We start from the raw sequence: 17878 nt of genomic DNA on the forward strand, positions 1-17878 counted from the left end.
TGTACGGAAGAATTTGGTGAAAATTGTGCTCTTACGTCCTGTAGTTGATCCGCAATTCAACAGTGTGTGCGCCGGAAGGACCGTTGGTGCAGTCGATGCCGCGGCACCTGTGACGCTAAAAGGAGCGTTTTCCGAGTACGCCTAGAAAGGTAAGTCCGGCGCTTGCGCGCTTCTTCCTGTCTATGATTCGTGAAGTGTGCGTTCTTGTACGTATCGCAAGATCCGTACAACAACCGAATCCGGATTTGTAAAGCAGCAAGAATTATAAATGTGCTTTTCACATGGTTGTTCTTCATGTCGCAGTGCACATGTAGCAAAAAGTTTCATGGAAATTGCCCTAAAACGTATTCATGTTACCAACAGCTCTATCTGTGGTTTATTTACTTTCACCCATGAAGCACGCTAGCGCGGATGGTTCTTTGATCTAAATGGGCACAAAAATTCAAGCAAAGAAAGTTACTGTTTGTGTACATAATTTTTCATTGAGAAATGGTATAGGCATTTCTAGAAGTACACGTCGATGTGTTGTCTTCACAGCTAACAGCTGCGCGAGATAGCACCCGATTTCTTCGTCGACGCATGGCCAGATTTTTAGCTTGTATGGAAATTCTTCTGTTTATAGAGTGTCGTCAGATGACGTGTATTAGTGTCCTGTGAGTTTTCGTGTGCTTGTAAAGGGTTCTGATCTGGCAGAGAAGCCGAATTTACATAAGCAATGTTTCTTTTTAATCGAAAAATCTTTCTCTTTTCTGTATTGTCTCTCGAGAAAAAGAGGTGGTCTGTTGTAATTTTGAGGGCATCGTCCTTTGGGAGCAGTGCTTTGTTGCGCCGCATAAACAAATTAGGTTTTGGAACGCTTTTCATGTCCTAAAGAATTTTTTGATAGTAGAATTCACATTTCACGTTATACAGCTGTACGTTTGTGTGAACCTTTTCATAGTAGATTCACGTTTGCTACAGTTCGATTTACGTGTTATTTAACCGCCTGTGATGTTACAATCAGATATTTGCACAACCAGTTGCAGCTTCATGTAACTGGTTGTATGAAATTTTTTTCAAAATATTACGTGATCTTTTTATATCACAAGTTTGCAATTTCAGCAGGGATTACATTAAATTAAGCATTTATTATGTTTAGGCATGGCAAGATTTTGTGAACCAGAGGCACCTCCACATATGCTCCTGCGGCACTTCTGCAGCCTCAACAGCACGGCAAAGTACCTGATGTGCATGCTGTGACAAGGTGTGTGCAAAGCAGTTGCTGCCACACACGAGGTGCAGATTTTGTTGGTATCACCCATGTTTAGAAACTCTCCTGAATTTTTCGTGGGTTTACAAATGTGGGCTCATTTTACAATTTTTTGAATGTCACTTTAGAAAGACAATGAGGTTGTGTTGGTTAAGATGTTTTAAAGCTGTTGAGAGATTGAGGGCATGACATTATTAAAATGCATGTAAAAATTAATTGTAATGGTACTTGTACTGCTTTATTATTAGCGATGCAATATCTCTAACGAGAACATCAGAGGGGCACTTGCTTTTGGGAAGTTTGGTCAGATAAATTCCTGAAGCAGCGTAAAGCTCTGTAATCTAAAAAAACAATGTTGTCAGTTACTGGTTTCAAGTTCGCTGCTGCTTTTTGTGCTGCACGACAACAAGTTAAATAATGGCTGATAATGTGTGTGTGACGTAATAGTTCTGCGCAAACACACGAGGTGGAGAGAAGTAATTAATAAAGGGAAAATCAGACATCCACCCGCTCGTAGCATTTGCTACAAAGGAAACCCGCATGTGTTCCTCAAAAGGAAAGCCGCACAGTAGTAAAACATTCCTAATTGTCTTTTTTATAATCTAGCTGCCAGATACATAGTCCCATTATGAGAATATGTTATTTTTTCTTCTTTGGTCTGACTTGTTTTGTTGAATGTTCTCCTTGTTCAGAATTTGTTTTCTTGCCACCTCATGCAATACTCCAACTGGAGCCTATGAGCTATGTGTATAATAAATAAGTAAATTCCTAAAGCATGCAACAAACCATGCAGCAAAGCATTTAAATGTTGCCAGTTTATAATGCTTCTCCAGTGCAGCGCATCATGGGAGCTTGAGGCTGATCTCTTCAGATGTAAAAAAAATTGCAGGTTATGAAAATGTGGTCCTACAAACTGCTGGTTACGCATGTCAGTCAGCCTGTTGCAGTGGTCACAAGTGAGAATGTAACCAAAATCTGGGCGTGCTCGGCCATTTTGCATATGGCACAGGATAAAACTTCACCTCTGCTATTGTTTCTCTTATAATAATGGCCTCCGAGTATACATGCCGAGTTATGCTTCTGGGGACACTTATTAGTTAACCTTATCAGGTAATACCATTAGCCTTATGGGTGCTATAATGTTGCAGTGCCTGCAGGATGGCCAGCATTACAATACACATTAAAATTATTGTACAAGTCATGCAATGGTATTGGGATTGGCCCACCAAGTGACAACCTTTAATTACACTATACCTGGGATTAGCCCAGCTCACTCAGTCAGGGAGACATCCATGCATTAGGGGAGGGGTATGGCAAATAGAGGGCGTTCGATTAATCTTTCTCACATAGATAGCTCATACATATAATCTTTCTTAAGTTGGATGCTTTGTTGCTCAAAGTGAAGTTACTTATGGGCATAATGTCAGCATTTCGATCCTATTTACGCCTAAACAAAGTTGCTTTGTTCAGTGTCACTTTTTATATTGTTTCCATTGTGATTCTAAGCTCACTTGTTTTATAGCTGCTATAGGTATGGCTGGACCTGGAGAAGAAGCGTAAGCAGACCATGCTATGTTGCTGATCTGCGCTGATCTCCACATCCAAGTTGGTCCCGCGACAGCTGGGCACCATTGTGCCTTGCTTCATTGACAAGGTGATATAATATGGTGAGCTTGTACTTCAATATCGGTATTGAAAATTATGTTAAGGAAAAAAGACAAGGATTGGTCTTTATGATAGATACACTCAGGTTCTTTCTTTAAGGTGTTCTTTTGACACTGTTCTGCATGGACATATTTTTAGAGAATTATAACAGTCCTTTATTGCAAAGTGCCATGGCGCTAGTTTATGCGTTAAACTAGCACTCTTTCACCAAAAAAAGCCTTATTTAGCACACAATTCACAAGGAAAGACAGGAGGCAACACGACAGAGTGCTACTAACAGTTCAATATTATTGCTCGCACAGTGATATTGTGCAAAAGGTGAAAGGGGGAGAATAGATCTGAATACATGCTGTTCGCACAGAAACGAAAAGGACACATCACATGGTGAGCGTGACACTTGTTTTACAATGATAAGAAGCAGTCTCACTGTCTAGTAATTCTCTGCATGGGGAGCTAGTGCTAGGTTCCTCGTCATACATATAAGAAAAGCCTCAGATATCTCTCCAGCGCTTTTGTCTATATATTTTGTCACGATCAAGCAGCTTTCAAACATAGGTGCTTGTGCGCCGAGAGCAGTGCACTACCACTGCTAACTGACCCACGCATCAAGTTTGCTCGGTCACGCTGCCAGTCATTTATACATTGGCCGGTTTATCCGATGTAGCCTCTACTGCATAAAATGGTATGTGATAGACACTGCACCTGTGTACTGTACGTGCTTTGTTACATGATTTTTTAGAGATAGTGATGCAGGCCTTTTCATTATTTACATGCCTACACAACAAGCTAAGCATTATCTGTGCTTAGAAAGAATTGTAGGAAAATCCAGCATGAGGCAACTGTTCTCGGCACGAAACAAACTTGATTCGTTGGTTTTCGTTCATTGGTGCCATCACACTAAGGCAGACAAGCTTGTAGGCTGTGCTTCTGCAATTTGTACAGCACACTGACAGCACTGGTGTGGGCCTCATCTGTGGGCTGACTGATGGCACCTTCTACGGCGCAGACCACTTGTGTTGGGCGAGGCACCAATCTTGACGTTTGTTCCCTTGTGCAAAACAGCAGTCCTAGGTTTTGAGCATCTGTAGGAAGACAAGGTAAACAAAACTTTCATGGCTTGAGTGGGCTCATTACTCTTGGGGCATCTAGCTTTTTTTCTTGCAACTGTGCAGAGGTGCTTCCCTAGAGTCGGCGTGAGAATGGCATAGAGTTGTGCATTCGGGAACTCCTGAACAATGATCTGCTGTAGTTAGGGCTTTGCGAAAATGCACTGTCTACCACTTGGTAGAAGGTGCATTATTCAGCCACTGATTTCCTGTTGGCATGCTTGCACTCGTGCTGTCAGTAATTTCTTGGCTTGCCGCATTATCTTGAGGCCCCACGCTAGTGAAATGAATTGACCCATCTTGCTTCGTCAAACATCGTCACGCCAACATCACTTGCACAAACAAAAAACCTGGCCTACTCGCAGCGTCGTGCACGAAGAAACAAACAAATCAGCTGCTGGATTGTCTTGACATGGCATACTAAGCTGAGACCGGAACTGCTGTAGCTACAAACCAGGCAGAAACGATGATGATGAGCAGGGATTTGCAGTAGCGCCACTTCGTGGGGCAGCAAGGAGGCTCCGTTCAAAACAAAAATGGCGTTCAGCAAGTAGAACCATGCAACGGTCAGAGTCGGTGCATGGTGCTCTCGATCAAGTTGGCTCAAAGAGTGTCCGAAAAATCAGACGAGAGGTTGCAAGGCGTCCGAACTTTCGTAAGTTGTTATACATTATGGTCCATGGGGAGAATGGCGGTGCCGTGAAGCAGACCGAGTAATCATGTCCGAATTTTTGGAGTCCGGAAAATCAGTCGGCGACTGTACCTATACCTATGTGTCTATGTATACCTAGGTGCAACAGTGTTTGCTATGATCTGTGCAAGAATTGCTGTTGCCCGTAGATGCCCAACATGTCGGGTGTCAAATTGTAAGATACCTTGCAAAAGTGATCTACGGAAAAATACCGCTTCTGCTATATTTCGCTTTTGCAAGAAATTTTGCGGCTTCTGGCACCTGCCTTAAAAGGCTTTATATGGTCTTCGCATGGCCAGGGCCTTCTACTTTTGTGAGTTTGCTTATCTCGAAATTTACCCCGGTTTTTATAACTTTAAGTTGGCGGGATCCCTAGTCTCCTTTAACGTGTACCCAATAGACCTTACATAGGGGTTTTGGCATTTCCCTAGCTGCCATCTAAATGCTGCCATTGTGGCCGGGATTCAATCCCATGCCCTCTGCCTGAGCAGCTCAATGTCAAAGCCAGTACACTACGGTATTTTGCTGGCAGAAGGGTTTAGTTTCTGAATAATTTAAAATCTCAACCTGTCGGTGTTGTTTTTAAAGGTATTTCATGTTTGTATTCTGTTGCTTCAATACTAGTAATTATTGTTAATCAAACTATGTGTCCACCTTTTTCCCATAACTCTTGCTTCAATCGCCTGCTAATTATGACAGCTTATTCTCCCACAGTAATCCATGTTCCCTTGAAACATAGGCATTGCATGAAACCACATATTTTTCAATAAGATTTATTCATTGTCTCCTATGACCGGAATGCTGAACCTTTGTCATCTGTGGGAACATAGGCAAATTTGCCTATGTGCCAACCTGTTGCATGAGTCAAGATAAATTATTGGCTTTACTTTTTCAGGTGCCCTGCTCGCTCTCACCCAAGCAACCCACTCCAGCGGTCTTCTCTCGGCAGACTGGATGCATCGAAATACCGTTAGAAGGTCCAATAAACAGTGCTTGGGACATTTATGACATGCTTTTACTTAAGCCGGAGGACTTCAGGCTTAATGAAAGCTCAAGTGGGTGTACAGAATTACCTACGTAAAGTATATTTGTCTTTTTCACTTACAAGTACATGCCAATGCTTTGCCTGACATTTTTCACCCCAAAATTACGCTTTACTGTGGATTTGTGAACAAGCCATTACAGCAAAAAGCACTGCATTAAGACGAGTACAAGTAATCGAACATATACTAAACTTGCAAGAATTACATTTGCATACTTGTAAATATGAAAATGAGGTACAGTCTTCTTCAGGGTGCATTTTCTTGTAGGTCCTACATAGAGAATGTACTCGTGGGTCATACAAAACTTGTTCATGATGTATCACATCAGTGTTGGTAGTGCTAAGCAATTGATGCCGAAAATTGTGTTCATCTTCGTATCAAGCAATGTACCAGGCAAACCTACATGTGAAAGTGGCATTCTTGTTGCAAACATAATGCAGATCTACTTCTCTTCAATGCTATCGCAAATACACAAGTGTACAAAATAGGTTTAAAGAGTAAATTAAATTAAGCAACATCAATTCATTCTGAAAGGACCTGGTGTGAATGTAGCAAAATATAGGTCTGAACAGGGGCAAACAGGTCTGGGTTAGATAGGACAGGAGATTAAACGGGTCAGGATTAAACAGGATTTAAACGGGTCAGCATTAAACAGGATTTAAACGGGTCAGGTTTAAACAGGATTTAAACAGGTCAGGACTGAACAGGATCAAACGGGGTCCCGTTCCATAACCCTATTTGATGAAACCCGTTTGAAAACAAATAGGATTTTCTAGTAGGGGATGAACTAAAAGTCTAGTCTTCGTTGCAAACAAGTCACTGTGACGGTAGAAAAGTCCTAATGCACAAGCTGCCTTGTTAGCTGCATAATCGGTATGAGTGTCCCATGACATAGGTTCGCCAAAACACTTTGATAGCCCTTCCGCTTAGTAGGGGTAGACTACGTTGCACAAAGTGCTTCCTTTTTGCCCGAAATACAAGTGCACGCGTTTAGGAAGCGTCAATTACTAACCCGTTACTAGTTTTCCATTCGATAAGCTTAAGCAGAACCTGGTGTCCAAGCTGGAATAAGCTCTCACAGTCATCATCGGCTATAAATATGGCTATAAATATATATAGGTACGTGGTGTCGCGACACACCAAACGCCTGCTTACGCAGACGCCCCTGCGGGGGTTTTTTTTTCAAGCGAAGCTCGTATTGGCTCACAAGTGGCGTTTCCCTGGTCACGCGGGAAAGGGCGGTTTGATGAGTTGACTGCTGCGCCTGAGCGTGAGTCATTAGCAGGGATTCCAGCTGCGTAGGGACCGCTCACGCCGCACGCGCTACCAGTAAGAGCCATTTCGCTTCCGCCGGTGAGGGAAACGCACGAAACGGTATCGCACGCGCTGCCCCGGCTTCGTTTCCCAACAGTCAGTCTCAGAAAACGGATGTGACGGCCATGCGTTGAGCGTTCCCCCGAAGAACGGGAAGCATTAGACAAGCGGTGTAGAGAACTCGCCCATGAAACAGCTCGCCGTTGGCGCACCCATCTAGCCGTCACAGCTGCCCGAGCCCAGGCAATTGGACAGCGACGAGAAGATGCCCGACCTGAGGAAGCGGGAGGCCAAAGCAATCCGGCACCGTTACCTGTGGGTTACTTAACCGTCACGAAGGTGAGGTGTGCACGCAGGACAAGCTTCACTTACGCCCCTTTTCCTGTAGGCGATGGGTTGGTCATTTTTTCTAGATACGATGTGCTACATAGTGGCGAAAATCCCTCGAAGGTCTTCCGCGAGAAGTGTGGCGCGCGAGTGCCTGCGAGCGCTCAGAATTGTTCGTGCGCTAAGCCGCGTTACCACTGGCACATAATCTTGAACAAAAATCGCGAGAGGTTCATTGAACAGCAATGCATATCCAGTGCATTCATGGCGCAGTTCTCTAAAGCATTGGCGTGAAACGCGTTCATTGAAACGCGGCACATACCGAGTGCACTTGTGGTGCAGCCTGCTAATGCGTCGGGTTCCTGTCCTTAACTAATCCTTGTGACTTGACTTATTAGTGAAAATTACACTCAGCACAGGAGACATTTAAGGAACTTTTTCGCCATTGTAGATAGGTATATTCTCAGTGGCATATACCTAGCTACGCAAGCTGGCGTCAAAGACGTTCATTGATTAGTGGCATACACCTACTGGTACATACCCAGTGATCCCAGTTCGCACCAAATAATTTCATGGGGACCAGTATCGACGGAGGGGAACATACCTGGTACTCCAAATCGACGTCAAAGACTTTCTTCGGGTAGCGGTACCTACCCAGTCCCTCGCCTTCAGCGAGGTTCCTTGAAGAGCTGTAGGTATGTACACATTACCACGTACTCAGTGCACCGGGCTTGTTCTAATGGATATTTTTGAACCCTGTTACTAAGCACAGCAGCCCAATGCGTTACCCATTCGGCCACTGACTACCCAGTGAGTCAGGTAGAGTGGAAAGCTGTACATACAAGCGCTCATGGATGCAAACATATACAGACAGACAGACAGACAGACAGACAGACAGACAGACAGACAGACAGACAGACAGACAGACACCGGAAAGTATGCGGAGTACCCTAAGAATGCTAACGTTTTAAAAGAGGTTGTTGATTTATTCGAGCGTAGAGCCGGCTTCGTCTTGTAATAACTGCTAGTCCGACGAAGGGGATGGATACTACAGCTCCCGCCGTTGTCTTTACGCGTTGCATGCCAGAGAAGCAAAAGTGCATGACCTAGGCGGGATTTTTTATGGGGTTTTACGTGACAAAACCACTTTCTGATTATGAGGCACGCAGTAGTGGAGGACTCCGGAAATTTCGACCACCTCGGGTTCATTAACGTGCACCTAAATCTAAGTACACGGGTGTTTTCGCATTTCGCCTCCATCGAAATGCGGCCCCCGTGGCCGGGATTGACCTAGGCGGGATGACAACGTCCTCCTGGCTCAGGTTTAATGAATTGTAGGGTGGTTAAAGGCAATGAACTAGATCATGGCTATAGTAAAATATAACCCAACGGTCTGGAACGTTGATGACAGCACCACATTCTCTCAAAAAGCCGATTGCGATAATCAAGCCTTAACAGCACGCAGCCGTGATCCCGAAAGTGGCGACGAATGATCAAACTCCTATGCTGACTCTCGTTGTACATCATCCGGCACGTATTAGTAACTGGCCAACATCAGTCCTTATATAGGACCCTGTGCACTGTGTCTTTACTTTCTTGAGGCGAATGGCGAGGTCTTGACTTAGTATGGAGAAGTCGTAACCAGTGCCAACAAAGATGTATCTTGTTGCCCGTGAACAAAATGATAAAGAGCGCGCCACAGTTTCGTCGGCTGCGGCTTGTCGGAAGCATAGCGCTCTGCGGTGGGAGTATAGGTGCTTTTAGTGTGAAAGCGCTATATCGCTCACGAGTCGGAAAATTCGGCGCTATCGGTGTGACCACACGCTGGTCCTAAACGATTACGAACCCTGCACCTTTAGTGGGAGCCGAACCTACAACCTTTGGCGCCAAGGCTACGAACCCTCGACCTTTGGTGGTAGTCTAACTCACCATGTTTGGTGTTAATAAAAGTAAAGTTAATTAAGACAAAGTGAACTGAGATAGACTTAAGGCACTCGAACCCACGGCGTTTGGTGGGAGTCGAACCGACGACGTTTGGTGCTAAGGCGCAATTAATTAAAGTACGAATAATTAGGGTAGGGTTAATTAAGACAGTTTAACCCACGACTTTGGTCGGAGTCGAATCCACAACCTTGTGTTCTATGAACATTGGGACAAACACCGTTGCTCACGTGACGTCACCGCGCTTCTTTTGATGTGGTCGCTCGAGTCACGTGAAACAGCCAGTGGTGCCACCAAACTTCTGCTGACTTGGTCGCAGTGCTTGTACAGTCACCCACATAGGGATAATTAGGTGCCGCTTGAATTTTTAACACGAAAGTGTTTAATGCCGGCGTCCGTGATGAACTTCTTGTAACGGATGTGACGTCGTGCGAGCGCGTAAAATATCCTCCATCTTGAAAGAGATGTCGCCGCTAACAAGGAGCGGTGAAGCGAATTACTGCATTATGAACGTAACAAGCGCCAACGGTGAATGCTTCGGTTATAGTCTCAGCGCCGGGAAGCTTGATGTCGGTGGTGCAGGCCTTATGCTGAGGAGACGACGCAGTTTCCGCACATGCTTTGTCTTTCGCATCGCATTAGCATGTGACGCCGTATCGCTACGCAGGGCAGCTTCAAAATGCGTCAGCAGCGCTTAAATACCGACTACTGCTTCGCTTGCGATGGCGCCAACTAACAAAACTGCTGCGCTAAGCGGCGCAGAAAGACAACGACGTCGACGGGCGAATCTCCCTTTGGTCCGGTGAGAGACACGCCGACGTGGAGCCGATTAGGTTCGCCCGTTCGCAGCGCACGCTGCGAACCCTTTTTAGTGATAACGGTAACTTTCCAGTCAGGAGCTTATGATGTCTGCCATATGCGATCCAACCCATTTTTATTCTTCTGTGAATTTCCTTCTCATGATCAGGGTTCCCTGTGATTAGTTGACCTAGGTAAACATACTCCTTCACACACTCTAGAAGCTGACTTGCGATCCGGAGCTCTTGTTCCCTTGTCCGGTTGTTCATCATTATCTTTGTCTTCTGCATATTAATCTTCAACCCCATTCTTACACTCTCCCAGTTAAGGTCCTCAGTCATTTTTTGTAACTCGTCTGCAGTGCTGCTGAGGTATTCGCTGTCGATCGTTAGTTCTAACTCGTCATACATTAATAAATTGAATACTACTTCTAAGCACGCAGTGAATAGCATTGGAGAGACTTTGTCTGTTTGTCTGACCCCTTTGTTTATAAGTTCCTTACTACTGTTCTTCTGTAGAATTACGGTGGCTGTGGAATCTGCAGATATTTTCCAAGGTATTTACGTTAGCGCTCTGCACTCAATGATTACGCAATGCCTCAGTGACTGCTGGTATGTCACCTGAATCAAATGCTTTTTCGTAATCTATGAAATACATATAGAGAGACTTTCTACTCTGCGGATTCCTCGCTAATCTGATTAATGACATGGATGTGATCCATTGTAGAGTACCCCTTCCTGAATCCAGCCTCTTCCCTTGGTTGACTAAAGTCCAGTCTGACCCTTATTCTATTAGAAACGGTTTTGGTAAATATTTGATATAATACTGGGACTAAGCTAATGGGCCTATAATTTTTAAGTTCTTTGACGTCTCCCTTTTTGTGGATTAGTATAATGTTTGCATTCTTCGAGTTTTCTTGGCCCCTTGGAGTCGGTACCTAGGTAGCACAAAAGAGATACATAACGTTTTTATTTCGTTTATCCGAGACGAAACAAGTGGTTTAAAGACATCAGTTCTGTAGTAAGAAAAAGAAATTGGCTTGCCATTTCAGCCTTGCGAAAGTGGATGTCCAGTGAAGCTGCTTCATACCACCACTGCAACTGCTGTAGGGCTATGCACTTGTTTACTGCTTTAGAGTGATGGTAATTTTGACAGCATGCCGCCGCCCGTAACGGTACCGCAGGAACACTGAAATGAGGTGCTAGTCTGGTTATTCCATATACGCAAGGCTAGGGACGTCATTTCCCACGTAGCAAGCTGCCATCGCCGCGGTAGCTTGCGCAGCAGTCATCGCTATCGAGAAACGTATGCGGGGAGCACTACGTCCTTCGCATTGTTACGAGGCGCACCTTATCGATTATGCCGCTCGGATGCCTGTTTTGTGCTTGTTCTTTATTGAAAGGTACTCTGTTCTATATGTTGCATCCGTGCTTCCAAAGAATGTATGTATTGTGCGCCTCACATTGCTGAAGCCTCTGCCTTACGGGGGTACAAGCCATGGCCCCAGGTCTGGCGCTGCCGTCGCGATCGGCCCACATTTTCGGTAACGGAAACGGACACAAAAAATGCTGGCCAAGTTGGGGCTAGCAGCTTCGAAGTAAAAAACACTCTGAATGATAAAAACATTTCACACATATAACCCCGAGACAATGCTTCACCAGTTCACCCTCACTTTCACATCCAAAAATATTTGGCACAGAGTCCAGGCAGTGTTCCATTGATGAACAGCTTGGGAGCACACCACTTTGTAATCGACAGTTCTGCTGCATTTTGCAGGCCTTTCATTTCGAACGCCGTCAGTGCCACATCATTGTGGTTAGATGATCGGCGCGTCTGACCATGCGCGATGACACCAAGCTATGCGCCAAGTGTGCCGATACCACACCGTTGAGTCTCATGAATATTAAAGCGAATAGCTTACTGTCTCTGGCTGTCTTTATGCTTGTTCAGAGGTGAGTGGTCGGTCGTAAATACGCTTAATGTGGAAGGTATACGTTCGTTCGTTCTTTTTGCGCCCTGGCCAACAATATTTCGCCCGCTCTCTCTCGTTCTTTCATTCGCTCGCTCGTTCGGACTATTCGCTCGTACTGTCTTTGACGGTGGTTTCTGCATTGTTTTTGTAGACATTGTGCTCACAGTAGAATTCACCGCAACAATTTCTGCAGAGCACCGTTCCAATAGTAACGGATGTACCGATGCATTCCTTGGGTGCCATCGTAAGTGAAGTTCACTCTTCATTTAACTCGATCCCTTTATTCATGCGTAATATAGGAAAAAGTCTCGTAAATACACCACATGAGAATGCTTACAAAATAGAACAGGGGAAGGATTAACATGTCAACGGTAAAATACCTCTCATTGTGTATGATACTGTGAAAAAGAACGCGTAAAAATTTAACAAAACAATTAGGTCAGGCACTGCGTTCAGTGTGCGTCAGCACTTTGAATTTTGCTGCGTATCCTTCAGTGCCTATGTGCGAGGGCAAGTTGTTCCATTCTATCGTAGTGCGCGGTATGAATTCATTAGCAAAACGATGAGAGTGACATATCGATTGCTTGACATTTGCCCTAGTGGTCATTAAAAATTACTGCAGGGCGCTAAAAGCAATCGCCAGAAAGAATTCAAGTTTGTGAAAAAACCAAAGCTATTGAAGTGGAGGATGCGTTGTCAGAATCAGCACTAACACCCACATGGTCCACTTATTTGCAGCGCTCCTCCGAAGCCGATGTGTAGCCGTCGTCGCGTCACAAAAAGCGGCTTCAATGCTACTGCACTCGCGCACCATTTCTTCAACTTCGTTCGCAATCGTTCGTCTCTTCTGACGTGACGTCAACACCACTAAATGCTTCTTTTTTCTAGCCGAACTCATGCTAATGCAGGGCGAATACACCAGCACTTGACACGAGTGTCGCTTGATAAATGGAGAATTCTCCCTCCAAAAACGGTGCCGTCGAAAACCTAGCAAGCTAACTGAACAGATACGGCCAGACTTACGAAAACGTTTTCGAAACGTATTCACCCCTCGTTTTTAAGCTATTCTGCTTGCGACGTTCTTAATGCGTTGAGTTTGGTAAAAATTCTGTAAGAGGTGTTGAATACATTAATACGACGTTTTGAAGATATTGTGTGGTACCTGGGTAGACGCTTTCTATAGAGAGCGGCCAGTTTTTCTAGCCGTCTCCTCTATCTTTGATTAAATCGATTACTCCATCTTCTCCTGCCGCTTTCCCCCTTTCATGTCTTGCAAGGCTCTTCTGACCTCACCTCTAGTTATTCGAGGAGTTTCTCTATCCTGTTAATTATTGTTTTGAATGGAGTACCACCGAGTCGTCTGGGTACTGTACAGGTCTGTATATAATTGTTCCGCTGCTTTTATTATACCTTTGAGATTGCTGTTGATGATGTTACGATAAGGAAGAAGCGTGCGTCTATTTACAGATGGCTTTTAATGGCTGGGCCTACAAGCGTAGAGCAGCGATAAAGAAACTACCCTCTTCCTCGTCGTCTCTCAGACCATCATCATAGTCCTCTTCTTCACACATTACCGACTGTGACATCACCCCCATCGGAAAAAGCACCTTATTGGTGCGGCTCCTCTGTCCGAGAAAGGTAAGGTTTGAGACGGCTGACGCGGATGATCTCAGAGAGAGGTGAAGGCACCGTGGCATCTAGCGGAGACACTTCATATGTGACAGGGGTCACCTGGCGAAGGATGCGGTAAGGGCCATAGTATCGCGTGAGGAATTTCTCCGGAAGACCAACACGCCGAGTTGGATACCAGACTAGTACAAGAGCACCTGGTTCGAAAGGCACGTCGTGATGGCGCTGGTGGTAACGGCACTTCTGGCATGTCTGTGAAACAGAAAGGCGAATGCGGGCAATCTGGCGTGCTTGGGTCGCTGTGGTTATGACATCACGAGTGTACTCTGTCGGCGAGTCGAGCGTGGTCGAGAGGAGTGTCTCGAAATGCAAAGTTGGCTCACGGCCGAAGAGGAGATAGAAGATAGAATAGCCTGCGGTGTCGTGGCGCGAGGAGTTGTAGGCGAACGTGACAAATGGTAGAGCAATGTCCCAGTCGCGATGATCCGAGGAAACATACATTGCTAGCATGTCAGTTAATGTGCGGTTCAGGCGTTCGGTAAGACCGTTAGTTTGAGGATGGTAAGCGGTAGTAAGTTTGTGTTTAGTAGCACATGATCGAAGTAGGTCGTCTATGACTTTGGAAAGAAAGTATCTGCCGCGATCGTTGAGAAGTTGACGAGGTGCACCGTGGTGCAAGATAACGTCGTGAAGCAAGAAATCAGCGACGTCTGTAGCGCAGCCGGTCGGTAGGGCTCTAGTAATTGCATAGCGAGTTGTATAGTCCGTAGCGACGGCAATCCACCTATTTCCGTCATTCGATATAGGGAATGGTCCGAGAAGATCAACGCCAACGCGAAAAAAAGGGTCGGCCGGTATATCCAAAGGCTGCAGCAGTCCGGCTGGAGGCACAGCTGGTCTTTTCCGGCGTTGACACGACTCACACGCGGCAACATAGCGCCGAACGGAGCGGTTGAGACGGGGCCAGAAAAACCGTCGCCGAATTCGGTCATAGGTCCGCGTAACGCCATGGTGTCCAGCGGTGGGAAAGTCGTGCAGTTGCTGCAGTACAGTCTGCCGCAGATGAGACGGAATGATGGTTAGGAGCTCGGGCCCGTCGGGGTGCATGTTGCGGCGATACAGGATGCCATTTTGTAGTACGAACATGTGAAGGGATGGGTCAGACGGATCAGAGAGGAGGCGTTCGATAATGGGGCGTAACGACACATCGCGTCGTCGTTCAGCGCCAATGTCTTGCAAGGCAGAGAGCGAAAGAACGCAGATCGGTGCGACATCCACTAAGCCGTTCGGTACATCGACGGGATGACGAGACAGGCAGTCGGCGTGCTGATGTGGACGACCCGACTTGTAGATCACAGTATATGTGTATTCCTGTAGCCGTAGGCACCAGCGACTGAGGCGTCCGGTGGGATCCTTGAGGGAGGAAAGCCAACAAAGGGCGTGATGGTCGGTTGTAACTGTATATGGCCGACCATATATATAGGGTCTGAACTTGCCCACCGCCCAAATGAGGGCGAGACACTCGCGCTCAGTAATCGAGTAATTGCGCTCTGTGGGAGAGAGGAGGCGGCTGGCGTAGGCGATGACGTGGTCGTGCCCACATTGGCGTTGAGCCAAAACTGCGCCGATGCCGTAGCCACTAGCGTCAGTATTTACAGATGGCTTTTAATGGCTGGGCCAACAAGCGTAGAGCAGCGATAAAGAAACTACCCTCTTCCTCGTCGTCTCTCAGACCACCATCATAGTCCTCTTCTTCACACATTACCGACTGTGACAATATTAACCTGCTTGTCGTTCAGTTCATACATCCTGGTTTGTCCTATGCCAAGTTTCTATCTCGCTGAGTTCAGGCTGCGTCGATTTTTTACGGCCTCTTTAGTCTTTCTCACGTTGCAATTTCTATATCACTTATTTTTACCTTGTTGATCAGTTTTGACAGTTCCGCGAATTCTATCCTAATTCTTGAGTTCGACGCTTTTATATTTTGTCGTTTCTTCATTAGGTCATTTGTTATTTGGGAGAGCTTGCCTACTGGTTGCCTTGGTGCCTTGAGGCCCACTTAAATTTCTGCCTTTAAAGCCAGCCTCCTCACGGTTTCGTTCATTACCTCCATGCCATTATCATCATGTCTCTGCTCTAAGGCTGCATAGTTGTTTGCAAGTACCAGCCTAAATTCGTCTGCTTTTACCCTTACTGCCTCTAAGTTGACCTGTTTCTTATTGACCAATTTTACTCTTTCTTTATTCGAATATAGGTGAATCCTAGCCCTCGCTAACCGATGATCACTGCACTTTACCCTACCTGTCACTTCTACATCCTGCGCTATGCTGCGATCGGCAGAAAGTGTGAAATCAATTTGATTTCTTGTCTCACCATGAGGAATTTTCCAGGTCGAGTTTCTGTTGCTACGTTTCCTGAAAAAGGTGTTCATTATTCTCAGCTTATTCCTTTCTGCGAATTCTACCAGCATCTCTCCTCTAGCCTTTCTATAATCGACGCCGTAGTTGCCAATTGCCTGTTCACCCGCCTGCTTTTTGCCCTTTTGCATTAAAGTCACCCATTACTACTGTATACCGAGTTTGCACTATTCTCATCGCTAATTAAACATCTTCATAAAACTGATCTACTTCCTCATCGTTGTGACTGGATGTTGGAGCGTAGGCTTGTACTACCTTTAATATATACCTCTTATTGAGTTCGATTACTACTAATGCTACGCTGTCATTATTGCTGAAGAATTCGTCAACGTTGCCCGCTGTCTCCTTATGAATTAGGAATCCTACCCCGTATTGCTTCTTATCAGGGAGGTCTCTATATGCCTCGTGCGCTGGTAAGGAGGCACCACCATTTTGGAACAACTAGCGCCACCTCTAGGCCATGCCGAGAGTTTTCCCGTCGTTCGCGCCACTGGCCGGCTGCTGTTGCTGCCCTGCGACATGGCAGCTCGCAACGAGCAGCGTGTTTTGTTTTGCGGATTTCGTCGAATTGAAAACATCGACGAATATTTTTAGAGGTGTAGCATTTCGCATGGCAGCAACCTCTACGCCGGGAAACAGGTTTACGACAAGGGAGAGGAAATTTCGTGCGCAGCAGGATCCTCTGACATATTCAGAAAATGCATCGCGCAAATGAAGAGTGTGATTACGACGTGCGACTGACGGTAAGGACAACTCATGAGACAGCATTATATTGTTCGTTGCATGTTGATGAGAGGTGTGCGATGCTCGTGAAGTTGTTTGCGAAGCCAAGAGGGATGGCTGGAGCCAGTTGCACGTGCAAGGCGGGATGCCGAGCTTGATGCATGCACGCAGCGGCGCTGGCTCTGTTCGTGAACAACTCCGTGCACACGTCCTGCACAGACCTACAATGCGTGTGGCTGAAACCTTCGTCGCCTCCAACCTTGGAAACTAAATAACAGACTAAAGAACTTTTCCCAGGTAAGAACAAAAATGCTTTATGTCAAGGTCCATCCCATAACATAATTGCAATCGTCCGCCCAGGTCACCCCTTGCCTGTACCAGTGCTTAAGGCACTGTCCGCGTATGAAGTTCACGGCCAATTTCCGGACTTTAGGTACGGCTTCACAGACGTGCTGCAGGGCATAGAGGGCGATATACTCAAAGAATACCGGTGCCGTTGAAGAAGTATCCAGTCGCGTACTTCTGGGCTCCTGAGAGCCATTGTGGAAAACGGGCGCGCCATGAATGGCACGATGGAAGTCATCAATACATTGTCCCTCAGAGTTAAAAGGTGCGACATGCTGTCTGCACTGCCGGTCAGGGAAACAACTTCCAATTCATGAGGTATCAATTCCCTGTATTCAAGAAGGCTAATATGTTTCTTACTTACTTTCATGTTTCTTTTGCAGATTGGTTTAGTTATACACTCAGAACAACACTGGCTGTGCTGCAGACCTGGTGGCATCATTTCAACCAACAACACTACTCGTGCGGTTGAAATCAAATGCCCCTTTTCTCTAAAAGACTCAAAGCTTATCGATGCTGATGAGGAAGTGAGCTACGTAAAGTACATCCACTACGTCAATGAATAGGTTACTAAGGAAACCTCACGCGTATGTCACACAGGTGATGGTTATATTGTGTGTTTTAAATATTGAAGAAGTGCTTTTTCTGTGTACTCAAA

General features: G+C 45.7%; 1 protein-coding gene and 1 long non-coding RNA gene across 2 annotated transcripts; both read left to right on the forward strand.

Annotated features, from left to right (window-relative positions):
- The first annotated feature begins 1140 nt into the window (after positions 1-1140).
- LOC142584118 (uncharacterized) lies at positions 1141-5716 on the forward strand. Its single transcript, XR_012828704.1, has 3 exons — positions 1141-1243; positions 2772-2916; positions 5607-5716. It is a non-coding gene; the product is annotated as an uncharacterized LOC142584118 (long non-coding RNA).
- Positions 5717-16671: 10955 nt separating this feature from the next.
- On the forward strand, positions 16672-17033 carry LOC142586085 (uncharacterized). The gene is made up of 2 exons (XM_075697345.1): positions 16672-16737; positions 16968-17033. Exons 1-2 carry the CDS (start codon positions 16672-16674, stop codon positions 17031-17033), a joined length of 132 nt encoding a protein of 43 aa, XP_075553460.1.
- The last annotated feature ends 845 nt before the right edge of the window (positions 17034-17878 follow it).

This window comes from Dermacentor variabilis, chromosome 6 (genome assembly GCF_050947875.1).
Source record: "Dermacentor variabilis isolate Ectoservices chromosome 6, ASM5094787v1, whole genome shotgun sequence".
In the NCBI taxonomy this organism is placed as follows: domain Eukaryota; kingdom Metazoa; phylum Arthropoda; class Arachnida; order Ixodida; family Ixodidae; genus Dermacentor; species Dermacentor variabilis.